This window comes from Haliotis rubra, unplaced genomic scaffold, assembly GCF_003918875.1.
Source record: "Haliotis rubra isolate DU_JTF1 unplaced genomic scaffold, ASM391887v1 Scf831, whole genome shotgun sequence".
Taxonomy (NCBI): domain Eukaryota; kingdom Metazoa; phylum Mollusca; class Gastropoda; order Lepetellida; family Haliotidae; genus Haliotis; species Haliotis rubra.
The window spans coordinates 27,349-42,961 of record NW_025767559.1 but is presented as its reverse complement, the minus strand read 5'-3'; the positions used below and the strand labels follow the sequence as shown (position 1 = coordinate 42,961).

The window sequence follows — 15,613 nt, the reverse complement described above, 5'->3', positions numbered from 1 at the left end:
TGGATCACTAGCCTGGCGCCTTAGTCAGCTCCCCCACCGCGCCCCACACCGCGCATTGCAGATGCATTTACATTTCACTCAAATATAACGAGTGATCATTGAGAGCGGTGCCTGAAAGTGTGTTTTCTAACCATGAAGTCTACAGTTTTAATATCCCAAGACACAATAGTTCATACGATTATGGCCAGTGATAAAAAGTTCATACTGAAAACACATTTTAATGTCCAATGCTCAGTGTTTATTATTTCAAAATTGTACAAAGATGATGAGTGACTGTATCAAAAACCGATATGTGTCTAGACAATGATATGAACCCCAAACTTCCACCAACAGAGCTTGACAGGGTTTTACACCCATGTTATTTGTTAATTCAACACACGGACGGTAGAAATTATGCCGAGATCGTTAAAATGCACACGAGATTTCCGAGAGGCCATCTCTGTTGATAAACAATGTATGGCTAGACTTTCTAACAAGACTAGCGATTTCATTGGATGATCTTTTCAGGAGAACTAATCAAAGTAAGTGTTTCTTTCTTTCTGTAGTTCATAATCTGAACAATTACATAGTGAAATTCAGTCGATAATTTATCCGATCCACTCGTAACAATTGACAGTTAACTACTTTGTGTTACGCACTTGTTTTGAACGGTAAGTCAGGGTAAGCAATTCAACGTTTAACCAAAGTAATTTCCTTTGCTCATTTAGGACACTACAGATATATTCTAGTGCGTATTTACAAAATGTCTATGTATATTTTACACAGAAACACAGCCAAAGTTCCATAAACATAGGTTCACAGGGTTTAACACTGGTACTGTTGGTTAATTCAACAGAACAGCCTTTACGTAGTATTTTGACCAAACGACTGAATAAATTCTGTTCTGTTAGTAGATCTGGTTTTAATTGAATTGGTCTGTCAGGTCACAGGTGATCTTGCTCGAACACTTCTCGATGGTGTACTTGGTCCATCCGACTGCTGTTGCTGCATCCTCTGGGTTTGCTGTGAGGAGACAGTTGGGGGCAGCTGTTGGGTGGTAGCTGAAACTCAGGCAAGGCTGGGACAAGTGACACTGGAGACCGCAGTCATTGGCGGAGGCAGCCGTGAGAGACTTCAAAGGCGATGCTGCTTTGAAGTTGCGTTGTTTCTGGTACTTTGCTCCTGAAGCGAAAAAATGAATAAACAATGTCACCAGTGACAATGAAAGTAAACCACGCTGGAGATAACCAATCTTCTGGTGCCAGGCGTCTGAATGTTAGTCTGAGCACGATATGACAGCTTGCAGCTCGTTACAGCCAAACAGGTATAACAAATGACCGTCCGCGTACAGGCTGACCTCGAGTCACCACTGCAGCCAATGATCGGTACATCCGGGTACTACATTTGCGTGATCGTACTGCCACAGTTTAGTGCACAGCAGCAAGGGTGCCTGGAATTTGGAGGATATCTGGTCAAACTATACGGAACAGGCTGAGAGACACTGGACTGAGAGCCAGGAGACCCGACGTCGGGACCGTTCTACGTCGTTAAAATCGCGCTCATCGTCTCCGTTGTCTAGACACGTCCTTCCTTTAAACTGATGTACAAATTCACGTACTAAAGTCTTTTTGTGGACGAGTTATACATGTTTGAAAATGAAACATTTTCGCAAGAGATTTCTGGGTTATGCGTTTCTTTTTTCTGAATAGTATACATATTTTCAAGAAAGAAAAGCTGATTTGACTGATGAAGGAAGAAAGTTCGATAGCTTATGAAAATCATGCACATAGATTAACAAATGTATTACCACTTCTTCTCAGGGGCGTGCCTTCAACCTCAATTTCCGAAATCACTAAAATACCAGTGAGGTTTCTCCAGACCTTCACGAATCTGACTGGTTGTGGGTGGGAACAAGTAAACGTGAAGGTGTTTCCTACACCGAATACTTCTGGACATTGGCCGCAGATGAAGATGTCCGGGTTAGGGCAGTCGAGGCTGTTATCCGTGGACACACCAACGTAAGAACTCCCCAGGTCTTGTCCTATTTGATGCACGATTAACACAATAAGTTGTCAAAACATCAGTGATTGGCAGCATGCAGTCAAAAACATAAAGAATTTCACAAGAAATTACATAAACTGTGAAGATGTGACTCTCCATGTCAAACAACGTTTGAAATTTCATGTAGGTCTAAATGGTTAATTTAACTCGGAGTACAGTGTGATATCAAATTTGTAATGCTGCATATACTTGCATCTGTACTACTTAAGACTGAACATACACTTTTAAGTGGACAATATTCAGGTAACTTTATTTACGACTCACCATGGCCATAGACGACGTCACGCGTAACTGAGATGTTGTGGACAGTGAAGTATCCCTGTAGATCCCCCTGCCAGTAGGGATTCACAGTGGACCAGGTTCTAGCCGGTAAGGACCCGGGGTTACCATCATTGGCATATTCGGCATTCCAGTAAACACTGTTGAGTTTACTGGGCTTTGCCAGCATAATGTTCTCCGCCTTGTTTACGAAACCACCTGAAAGTATAGTAATGCAAACTGTTTTATTCAATATGAAATTAGATCAGACACTATAACAATTTGTGTGCAACCATCCAAATTCGAATCTCCATATTAGCACAGATTTGTCGGTGGGTGCTCCGGACTTCAGCTGACTTTTGATAGCCCATGTTTGTCGTAAAGGAATTGCCCATTGTCGATGACTTTGTTATTGCATAAAATAAAATATTGTCATCATGCGATACGATGACAGAGCATGTATTTAAGCCATCGTACCCAGCTTGCGAAGATCGACGATCCAACTGCGTGGTGAATAAGTGCGTGTCTGTGTGTATAGATGAATGGACGGATGGATGGATGGATGGATGGATGGATGGATGCCGTCATTGTAGAAATGTAAATAGAAATGGAAGGAGTGGCGTTCAACATCTTGTAGCATTCATACTTGCTCACTGTCGTACCGTGGACTTTCCTGACACAAGAAAGGGACATTGCACATACGTTGATTCGTGGTTTTGAATGTATTGCGTCAAGAATGTCATTATTAATCATTCCTTCAGGCTTCAAAATGCCTGGTTATGTCAATGGTACTAAAAAATATTTCAACATTACATCAGGAGCAACAGTAGCAGCAACACTAATCCGAGGCATCAACGGAACAGAATGTCTTGTTGAAGAAAAGGGGTTCTGCTTCATCGCCAAATGATTGGCATTATGATATGGATTAGGTAGTGAAACCGTAAAATAAGACAAAAACCATCTGTATGTTTTTAGATGAACACAGACTATCAAATTTAGTATGTGCATACTTTCCATATACCTATTATGTGATGTCCCTCAAATCTAAGCTACGTAGCAAAGTATCGTAATATTATCAAATATTCTCATGGCATCCTCATAAATAGAGTCCGTTTGAAAAGGGTACATGTATCTTATTGATTTGTTCCCTTGAACTGTTAGTGAGTGAGTTTAGGTTTATGCCGCACAATATTAAAACTATATGGCGGCGGTCTGTGAATAATCGCACACTACCAGACCATCCAGTGATCAACAGCACGAACATCGATCTACGTAATTGGGATACGATGACATTTGTCAACTAAGGCAGAGAGCCTGGCCCCGATCTCGTTAGTTGCCCCCTACGACAAGCATGGGTTAATGAAGATCAATTTTACCCCGGATCTTCACGGGTCCCTTGAGCTGTGAGATACATGTAACTGAATGTGTTTTTTTCTGACAACTTGGGATGACGTATTCATTTGTTTCTGTTGAACCATTTGTGAAACAAGATGAAAGAACTGGAATGGTTTTGTAATCCCTTCCCCAAAGTATGCATCATGTATCTATTTATCTTCAGACTGCAGAGCTCCGTTACCAACATTTGTTTTGTCTTGTGCATTCGAGTAGTTGACTTGCGTGTGACAACGGTGAGTACGTGAGTGAGTTTAGTTTTAAATCACGCGCAGCAATATTCCAGCTCTATGGCGGCGATCTGTAAATAATCGAGTCTGGACCAGACATTACAGGGATTAACAGCACACATGCCATCGTATCCCAATTGCATAAAATAAGCGTAAAAATAAACAGAAATTACATCATGCAAAGTAGGACAGGTTGTTTGTTTGTTTGTTTGTTGTTTAACGCCACACTCAGCAATAATCCAGTTATATGGCGGCGGTCTGTAAATAATCGAGTCTTGGCCTGACCATCCCGTGATCAACATCCTGAGGATAAATCTACGCATTTGGGATACAATGACATGTGTCAACCAAGCCAGCGAGCCTGACCATCCGATCCTGTTATCCGCCTATAAGACAAGCATGGGTTACAGAAGATCAATTCTAACCAGGATCTTCATGGGTTGCTTTTGGACACGGGGTTGACGTGTAACACGAGGTTGAGCATCGATCTGCGCAATTGGGAACCGTTGACATGTGTCAACCAAGCTAGCGAGCCTGACCACCCGATCCCGTTAGTCGCCTCTTACGACAAGCATTGGTTACTGAAGGTTCATTCTAACCCGGACCTTTACGGGTCTGAGTTGATGAAGAATGATGACAAATTTTATGGATATACAGCTTACCGTATACCGGGAAATGTTCGAGGTATCTAATTTTCGAGGTTTTCGAGGTTAGAAACGCAACCTCGAAAATATTATATCCACGAATTTTTCCGAACTTCGTACCTTTGGTCTAGATTTCCTATCGATAAGCATTTCAACTGCTGGCAAACAATGACTTCCTGACATGCGCATTAACTCTGTAATGCCTGTCAACAACCACGCTATTAGACTCATTTTGTCTCGTCAAAATGTAACGGCATCGACTGAAACAAACTTATATTCGTGCGATGGCACGTTTGAGTCAAGCTACTTACATGTATAAACTATCGTAAACAAAAGAGTTCAACTTCTCAGCTTTCTAACAACAACTTAGTTTCAGCAGAGACCCATGCATACATGCTTATAACTAGTTGTTAAGAAAACAATATCGTCTGAGAAAAAAATGGCCTCATGTCGGAACTCTGCCGACAGAGTGTTTCGTGGGCCATTTATCATAACAAAGGATCAAACGTTTGTTTTCATTACTATTATTGCTGTCATGGACTGGTATACCGGTTGTTATAACAGTCAGACAGCAGTTATCACTGGCTACTGAGAGTTTTGCTGATAGCAAAATTGGTCCGTTAAGTGATGTTTCTGGCCACTTTCTTCTAACCTCGAAATTAACATTGTCTAAAATATTTACATATTTTAGGTCCCCAAACCTCGAAATTTAAATCACCTCGAAAGCTCTGGGGGTCTCAAACCTCGAAATTTTAATACCTTGAAAATTTCCCGGTATACGGTATTCTGTGAAGGTCGACGTCTCGACATAGATTCTAATGTGGCCCTTCGCAGATTAAAAGAATTGTATATCCATAAAAATTGTCATCATTCTGTACCATGGATGTCATGGAGTATATACTACAACATGTGGACATTCGTAAATGGGCTGACATATGTTAACAGGTCTAACTTGGATTGTTGTTTTTTTTACCAAATGAATTCTTTCAGGTTATAAAACATTTAAATCACTGTAAAACCATGGTGTAATTGTAACATCTTGTTTCTGGTAATATTCAGCACATACATCTTGCTATATATTCGATTCCCTATATTGGATACAATGTGTGAAGCCCATTTCTACTGTCACAAAAAGCAGTGTAAAACCATATTCACTCAATTACACACTCACTCAAGTTCATATTTTATTAGTCGCTCTTTTAAGTATGAAAATAAACACGATTGCTAAGGATCCAAATGTCATTATTGGTGGATCAATATTTGCTGACTTTCAAATAGTGCTGATGTGAAGTATTCGTGGAAAGGTAAGCATCTCTTGCCCTATCCGTGGTACCAGCAAAGAGCGTGCAAAACAAATCGTACATTCTGTTATAAAGACACCAATTATGGTAAGTCAAAGGGAGCGAACAAAATCGGACAAAATCGGACTGTATTCGCCCATACTTTGAATACACAATACCTTCGCTTTGACGTTTTTTCATTCAAATTTGGAAACAATAAATCATAACTTCTGTCAGTGACCTTAATTTTTTTAATGGCAAACATACCTTGTAGGAAGATAGAGAAAACAGCGAGCACAAGGTTTCTCATTGTAAGCGTCATGTTGATTCAGTATCTCGACTGACTGAGTGAGTTTAGTTTTACTCCGCTTTTATCAATATTCCAGCAACATCACGGCGGGGGACACCAGAAATGGGCTTCACACAAAGTACCCATGTGGGGATTCGAACCCGTGTCTTCGGAATGACGAGCCAACGCTTTAACCACTAGGCTACCCCACCGCCCTTCAGTATCTCGAAGTAGTTTGAATGTTTACATCTCCCACTGATACGTATCTATGATGGAAATAGATCCAAGCTGTAATATTTATAAAGAAGACTATAAAATCAATAACAGTGATAGATTAATCGTTTCACTAATTAGCTGAACCAACTCTGATTATTGATTTTAGACATGTCATTAAGTAACATTTGCCGTGACAGTTGCTAAGGAAAATAAACAGGGTCAAACTGTTCAAGAAAAACATCATGCCATACTGAATTGTCATTTCATGAAATAAAACTGACTGAGTTTGGTTTTACGCCGCTTTTAGCAATATTCCAGGAAGATCACGGCGGGGGACACCAGAATTGGGCACATTGTACTCATGTGGGGATTCGAACCCAGGTCTTCGGCGTGACGAGCCAACACTTTAACCACTAGGCTACCCCACGGCCCCCATGAAATAAAAGGAAATACTTGTATGGTGCACTAAACATTAATGAATGAATATACTCAGCAGCCATTAGTCTTGGTAGACTGCTAACCTGGCGTGACAATACTTACAGTAAGCTGACGAATATCAAACATTTTCTTGTGGGAGATTATACCAGGTCCAGACGTAGCACTACAAAAGATGGGATTCCTAAGGACAGGAAGGTGAGCTCGAAAAACCTGGAATTTGACACGTACAACAGGCTCGACAACAAAGTTCGGAGGCATTTGAAAAAAATATATAATTTTTGTGTTTGTTATTTATGGCCACACTCCGCCATAGTTCAGCTATATGGTCTGCAAGTAATCGAGTCTGGACCAGATATTCCAGTGACTGACATCATGAGCATCGATCTACGCAATGGGGATACGATGACATGTGTCAAGCACGTCTGCGAGTCTGATCACCCGATCCCGTCAGTCGCCTCTTACCACAAGCATGGGGTACTGAAGATCAATTCTAAGCCGGATCTTTACGAGTTTTGAAAAAAAGATTTTTGAAATACTGCTACAAACAATATTTCAGCTAAATAGCCAATCGTAGGACACAATACTTAATGCCAATAGATAATGCTCTCATGAGTGAGTGAGTGAGTGAGTGAGTTAAGATTTAAAGTCACATCGGCAATATTTCAGCCATATCGTGACTACTCTCATGCTTCAAGGTACAATTATTGATCATTTATATATTACCTGTGATGCATCTAATATATGAATGATCATCATTTTTGTGGGAAGGGCACAGGGAATGAACAATGCAAGCATTATTGTTACGCTTCCAAGAATATTTCCAGGTCATTTCTTCTGGATTAATTGTTCCCGGTGTCTGTGTCAGATTGATCAGTAAGGAAAAATACCACTGGAGAAGGCATAAGATAAGTGATATGCGATACAAAATGGTCGTAAGAGGCGACTAACGGGATCGGGTGTCAGGCTTGCTGACTTGGTTGACACATGTCATCGGTTCCCAATTGCGCAGATGGATCCTCAAGCTGTTGATTGCTGGATTCTCTGGTCCTGACTCCATTATTTACAGTTCGCCACAATATAGCTGGAATATTGCTGAGGGCGGCGTAAAACTATACTCACTCACTCACTCAAACATACCTTTATATAAAAACAAAATCAAAAGACTATGAAAACAATAAATCTTCCCAAATTGGCAAAGTAAGTAAACTGCAAATTCTTAACTAAATATTCTACTCCAAAAAGCACTAAAGAACTTAAACATCAACCACAAATCCAGACACATTGACAGGGCGATAACTAAATTACAAACAGGTCACACAAAATTCAAGTCCCATCTACACAAAAAAAAAAAAAAAACAACAGAAACGTCCGAACACGTCCTACTACAATCCACACAATACCGAAATCAGTTAAAAAACGTAACCATAAAACCAAAAACAAAAAAAACCCATCAAATATCAACCAAGCCATTTTGTACTTCCGCTCCCTCTCCCCTTGCGACTTCTGATAAATTCAATATTGCTGAGTGCGGCGTAAAACAAAACTCAATCACTCTGATAAATTCATAGAAAAATGAATTATGCAACCCTAACGACTCCTCCATGTTGCCCTGTCTTTCCGTCATTATCACCTCTTTCGATCTCACACTGAAAGACTTGGCAGGTGAAATACGCATCATATTGGAAAGCGCACGTAAATCTCCAAATCTACAATCAATCAATATTGGCGTGTTCTGACACAGATTATTTTTAGGAAAAGGGGGCCATGGGGTAGCCAAATGGGTAAAGCGCTCGTTCGTCACGACGAAGACCCGGGTTCGATGCCTCACATTGGTACAGTGTGAGAAGACCCTTTCTGGTGTCCCCCGCCTGATATTGCTGGAATAGTTCAAAAAGCGGCATAAAACTAAACTCACACTGTGGAAAAGTTCTAACCCTGTTATTGACTGTTAACAAAGTGAGAGAGGACATGACCCCTTTTGTAGTTTGCTGATGTTTCAATAGGTTTCATGACTGCCGACATTGTAATCACTCACATTGATTCTTTTTTTTTCCAAATCCATTCATTCGGTCTTATACTCTTGGACTGTGTCTGTTACAGAACTGTGCTCTTGAGACAAGGTGTTCATATCAATAAATAAAGTAAAATAGACAAAGAAGTACAAATCTACTGTGTTAGTACTCATGATTAGCTGAGTACAGTGAAAGAAACTAAGGTATCGAAAGAGTCTGAACTCAATTATCACGCATATGTACGCTTGTTTACCAATTCAGTTCAATATAAGCTATACCAGCTGTAACAAAGATTGATACAGCAACAATCAGGCCTGAAAATCAGCCAGACACACAGACAGCTAATTAGACGGATTGTGTTCAATAAATAACCGGGAGTTCATTATCAACTGTACACGAAACAATAACAAAATTATAGTTCAGTTCAGTTTAACGTGTACGCGAGACGGATCCCGTTACGGGTGGCTGTGGGTTGGTTTGTTGTTTAACGCCGCACTCAGCATGTTCCAGCTATTTAACGACGGTTTGTAAATAATCGAGTATTGACCAGACAATCCAGTGCATGAGAATTGGAATCATCTGGAATGCTCTCCTTTCCACAATATTAGCAGAAAATGTATAAGTAACTCTTAGCATGACGACTGACGCGCACTACCGAGTATACTTTCAAGGAATACACCAAGTAGAATTTTGCTAATGCTGGAAAGGACTGATTGAAACTAGTCATGGTATGCTCGAGAACTCAACCAACGTTTGGAATTGTAGTCATTAACGATCACAATACATATTCATTTTCCGTCCTTTCCATTTTTGGACATAAAGAGTCACAATGTGGAGTTCCTAGCATATTAATTGCCATATCGCTGGGTAGAAAGATCTTGGCAATGTAATCAAGGATACAATCTACGAGACTCAGTGTAGCCTTGTTGTAAAGGCGGTATTCAATGACGGCATGGGATCGAGGTTGTGTGGGGAGAGTTTTGAATTCAAGAGTATTACGTAAATACATTAACGTGGTTATTCGTGTACCACACATGACTTCTGTCAATTTTACAGTGCGAACCCCTTGAGATACCATACCACAGTTCATAACGAATACCCGGTTTAGAGAGTCATATTGCCTCCAAGCGGGACCAATCCACAGGTTGCTCCCTCTCAACCGTTCGCCAGGCACAGTACCACATTTGATCTAGATTAGTGAGAGCATGATACCTTCTCAAGGATTGTATAACAAGAAACGTATTACATATTTGTTCATTCAATATTTGCTGCCACATGCTTCTGACGAATTGACAAGTAGCTGGTTTTAATCACTGTATGGAAACGTGGTGGTAGACATTGACGTCCAATGTGCAGATTTATATCGGCCTAGTTTCAAGTTCGTTAATCATAAATTGACATCAGGTTGTTTTGACTGCTGCGGTGACACTTCAGGCAGTTTGAAATCAGCAATTGTAGACATATTTGCTTCTGTTATATGTTGTTGAATGCGGATTCAACATAGAGTAAGTGACGTTGGTGTCGTATCATACAAGGTCAAGGGGAGGTAAAAACAATGTTGAATATAGGATTGGATGGACTGGAATGGAGTTTACTAATATATTGCAGAGCCAGTTTTACCCCTATGATTTCAAGACAATGGTCATCAGCTTCCACATGTAAGCTTCCTTCGACCTTAATGGTGAATGGAGTCAATTTCTTGAATATATAATATACTAGGTGAAGCATGTTTAAAAGCAGCCACAATGACGCTTAGATATAACCAATGTTCTCCAGTGATAGAGAAGTTTTTAATGGTGTCCACGTCATTTAGCATCTGAAGCTACCTTCGATATATGTTTTTTTTTTAAGCATTACAATTTTAATGTCGGGAATAAACGTCCATTTGTTGTCAAAGGTTATTCCTAAAACATTGGTCTCTTTGATCAATTTGATATGAATTATACCTAAGAATAGCACTGGATGTATTTTTACTGTACTGCAAAAGTGAATACAACATTTTGCGTTTTTTTCCGTTTTCCAGTTACCATTTGTGCATTGTGTTCTCGCAAACTTGTTGAAGTTGCTGTCTTTTAAAAGCGCTCGTCTTGGTACCAATCAATATTTTCAGTTTATTTATGTTTCACCCGTTGCATAAGATGACTGTATGCAAATTAACAAATAGGCTTTTGGGGTTTTTTTTATTGTTTAACGCCGCATTTAGCAATATTCCAGCTATAAGGCGGAGGTCTGTAAATAATCTAGTCAGGACCAGACAATCCAGTTATCAACAGCATGAGCATCGATCTGCGTAATTGGGAACCGATGACATGTGTCAACCAAGCCAGCGAGTCTGAACACCCGATCCCGTTAGTCGCCTCTTACGACAAGCATGGGTTGCTGAAGGCTCATTCTTACCCGGACCTTCACGGGTCTAACAGAACGGAAGTAACATAAAGCCATTTAAGTTAAATGTCTTAAACCTCATACAAAGGACAAGGTTTTACAACATGTAATTCAGGTACTGTTCGTCAACACAGCCTGTGGCTTGAAAATACTTTCATATATACAAAAATATGTATATTCAAACATAACATCATAGTCACAGTCGATTCAGGAAGGACTTACGAATGTTTCAGACCGAAAGTCTGTGCTTTGTACATGTTATTTTGGCTGTGTTGGATGAGCTACTCGGGAGCCCATACACGAAACGTCCTACCGGTGCGAACTCCACACACCGTCATTTCTTTTACAATATAATTAGTCCTACATGTGTTATCATTGTACTTATCCCACATTTTGAAGTAACATGATTTAATGTGTTATATAAACCGAATTATCACCTCTTGTACAATATAACTATTTCCACATATGTTTTCATTGTATTTATCCCCATATTGTGCAGTGACATGATTTCATGTGTTTTATAAAATAAATTATCATTTCTTGTACAATATAACTATTTCTACATGTATTATCATTGTACTTATCAGAAATAACTTGTAAGCAGTAAGCATTCCACACAGAAATTTGTATTTCAACATTTTGTAATCTGGGCCTAGAGGCCTCCAATACTGATTAAGGACTGAAAGACTAAAGATTTACCATTCTTTAACAAGAAAACTGCTCTCTGAATTCCAGATCGGGAAACGGGTTTTCGCAACAGATGAGTTTGCTTCCAAATTATTTGCTGGTAAACTTCGTTATAATCTCGTTGACAGCCAGTGAAGTTGTTATTACAAAATGTGTTTCATATGATTTTTTTTCCATTTTGATAACACGCAATCATGTTCATAACAAACTTCACCATCGTCATTGACAACTTCTTGTGGTATTCCACGTTGCCTCTTATTTAGAGGTCTCAGTTTTCCAGTCCATTACAGTTTTGGAGAGTTAATCCCATCAGACATTTTATGAACGTTAGAGGCTGTTATATTACATAACTATTTACGAAGAACGATAATATAGCCAACTACAGCTCAACCTGTAATTGACAGATGAAAAATGTTCCATGCCAATTTGACCAGAAACCCTCCACGTTACATTCTACCATGAATCAAGAAAATACTAGATTCTGATTGGTTGTTCAGAAAAATCAGACGGCATCAATTGTGGATTGACGCTCATCTGATTTAAGGCCGCTTCACCGCGCATTAACAAATCTTATTGTGAGAACTACTTCTGTTTGACCACAATGATGGCGGATCATAACTACAACAACTCCATGGATTTTGACGCGGACTTTGGAATTTTCCACATAGGCAATTTTTCAGAAGTTTGCGAGATGGATTTCAGCGACGAGGAATTTAATGAAATTGTGTCTACTGTTGATACCTCAGGTGAATTGACTATCACATATTCTTTCAAGTAAAAGCTATAAAAGTATCGTCTGCTTACAAATCCAGTCACACAAAGTTTTTGCCCTAACTTATAACCAATTTCACAATGAAATTACAATAAAATTTTAAAACTACATTTCTAGAAATCTTCGCCAATGCTGCTACAACGGAGAGGGACCTAACATCGGTTGGAATAAAGGAAGAACCAAAAGCAGGCAGCAGTAACGAAACTTAGGGTAATAAATCGACATGACAATAATCAGATCTCCGGGTTAACTTTCCCAACAAATTAAAAAAATGAATATTTCTCTCCGGGGAAATACACTTATAGCAATACATAAAATCTGGACTAAAATCCTAAATTAGGCCACAATTACATACGCAACCAAGCTGTAATTATTATTTTTTTCTACAGATAGGCCTATCATTCACGAGGACCAAAATTCTGGACGCTTTGCCATAGTACCGGAAAGTGACCTGGATTCTGTCTTCCTGGACGGAAGATCAAAGGCAACCCTTCGAACAACAAGCTGGGGTGTTAAAATTTTCAAACGTGAGCAAAACAAAATTGTTATAAAATGATACTTAAAAAACGTTATTTTATTTTTCAAATTGAACAACCTACAAAAGGATCTGCATATGTCAATCATTTCTCAAAGAAAATAAGTACTTTCCTACAGTAATAAAAGAAATAACAAGACAACCCTGCTGATAATACAACCCAGCGGGCACACAACGTTGAGTCAACGTTAAATCAACGTTGAAGTTTGGTTGTTTGGTTGATCAACCTTTCATAAACGTTGATTCAACGTTTATCATGCGACCAAAGAAAGTTTAGTTGCCAACGTTGTTTCAACGTAAGGAACCAACAAAATGTCAACTAATTGTTTCCTTGGCACATTTGATACATAATTCATATTGGTAATAGGTATCCAACTTAGCAACTATCATTTCGGAACATTAATTTCATAAAAGATCAAGATCGAGCTAGTGACTGATATAATCTTATATATTGTTTGATTGTGCATCGATCAACGGACGGAAATATTACGTAAATCGCAATTGAAAATGAAAACATCAATGATTTTAGGTATAAAGTCATCAGTTATCCGAATTGCATTACATTTGATATTTTCCCACAAAACTGTCAAAATTGTATAATTCCCGACAATTTGCTTTCAAACACATGCCAGATGTTGACCTCACGATCGCCTCGTTTGGCCATATCCGGATATGCGCACAATTATCGCGCGCGCAAAGGCAGCTGATCGTTGTCAGTTCACTTTGGCGAAGTTCAACGCAATATCGTTCTATTTTCAACATGTTCACGGCATGTTGAACATTTTTTGGTAAGTATGTCCTTCATGTATAATGAAAACGTAGGAATGTTGTTTAAATCTAGCAGGTCAATGTAGCAAGAAACTCCGATTTAGGGTTCATGTTTTATCTCACAAGGTTACCGGTATGTCACGTACATGTTTCTCAAAATTTATCGGAAGCCCGTGTTTTCCATGAACTTGTTTTGTTATTTTTCAATATATTTGCATGCATATATATGGCATTTTATTATATAATTGAATAAGATTTCCTTTCGTACCCATCACCTGATTTGAATTTTGCAAATATACATTTTCAAATAATCAATAAAGTACATCAATATAAGGGACCGTTCATAATTAAATGGATGCGGGTGGGGGTGATGATTGTAAGGGGGGTCACCCATTTTGTTCAGGGAGCTAAAGGGGTCAGCATTTTTGTACACACGCACTATGTTTAATATGATGCTTAGAAATTATGGGAAGGGAGGGGCGTCATAGATGTCATGCAGGGTGGGGCGTCACTTATTTTGTGTTGGGGGTGGGGGAGGGGAGAATGGCTAAAAGGAAATCTTTCTCAGATCATGCAACGAAAATTCACATCAAAATGTCTTGTGAAATTCTTTGTTAAGGATGAAATTGTAAATAATTTATTTGAACTTTTATTTATTTACAAAATTTGGAACTTCACTAATGATTCTTTGATGGGACAATTAACAAAACTGCACCCACAGACTTTCATACTTGTTTGGAAGGGATGTGATGATTCATGTCTCTTAAAGGTTAAAATGTTACATACAAAAGAAGTCACTTAGTAAGGACAATTTAATTCTGAAATAAGATATAATTTTAATGGAATTTGCAGAAATCTCATCTTCGAAGACTGGGTGGCAGCAATTTTGTGGATCACATAAAAGGAGCAACGCTAAGGTAACAAGTTTTTAACATTTCACTTGTTTCCAGTTTATCCACCATAAAGTTTAAGAGAACGATGATAATGCTCTTTCATTACCACCTGTTTTGAATATTTGTGATAATGTTTGGTCTTTTTTGGTGATAATAGTTGGTCTTTATCTTCATTTATATATTAAGGTTGATCATGTAAGAGAATAATTTGACAATGATTTCTCCAGTAGATGTTTAGTTTAATGAGCACTCCCTTGCTTGGCGCCATATTGTTTTTCACCGTAAAGAGCTGGATGCGAGATAGCACGCGATAGGACAGAAGTCATAGAGTTATAGAGATATATAGATGTTTATTGCTGGGAGACACACTCTTCAGGTATTTGGTCAGCTGTAGAATTTGAATATGATGTTTTTTTATTACTGTCAAAGTGTAGGTTTTTCATTATTTTGCATTAAAATGTGTGTGCAGTGAAACATACTGAGATTTGGAAGAGTCCATTATTTAGAGTACAGGTATTGTAAGATATCAGCATTTTATGTACATGTTCCCTTGTCAAGATCATCTGTCGAGTATATTAGAGAGAAGGGGTATATTTGTAGTGTTTTGAATCTGAGTTATTTTCAGTGTATGACCTACATTTCAATATGTTTTGGCCACCTGTCACCCCTTTGGTCAAATAGAGTAGGACTTCCATTTCTTTGAATAGAGAGTCAGAGATACACTGGTTCCAAGAATTTGCGTGTGCCAGCGATGTTTGTTTACGAGTACATTTA

At 38.9% G+C, this 15,613-nt stretch overlaps 1 protein-coding gene across 1 annotated transcript; it reads right to left on the bottom strand.

Annotated features, from left to right (window-relative positions):
* Nucleotides 1-399: 399 nt before the first annotated feature.
* On the bottom strand, nt 400-6,170 carry LOC124262341. The gene is made up of 4 exons (XM_046696832.1): nt 6,112-6,170; nt 2,305-2,517; nt 1,787-2,020; nt 400-1,161 (listed from the first exon to the last, which is right to left on the bottom strand). Exons 1-4 carry the CDS (start codon nt 6,164-6,166, stop codon nt 902-904), a joined length of 762 nt encoding a protein of 253 aa, XP_046552788.1. The 5' UTR covers nt 6,167-6,170; the 3' UTR covers nt 400-901.
* Nucleotides 6,171-15,613: the final 9,443 nt, after the last annotated feature.

Coding starts and splice junctions, on each gene's coding strand:
- LOC124262341 (XM_046696832.1), bottom strand. CDS start 6,166: ATGACGCTTACAATGAGAAACCTTGTGCTCGCTGTTTTCTCTATCTTC. Junction 2,021..2,304: donor TGACGTCGTCTATGGCCATG/GTGAGTCGTAAA, acceptor TGCATCAAATAG/GACAAGACCTGGGGAGTTCT. Junction 1,162..1,786: donor CACGCCCCTGAGAAGAAGTG/GTAATACATTTG, acceptor TTTTCGCTTCAG/GAGCAAAGTACCAGAAACAA.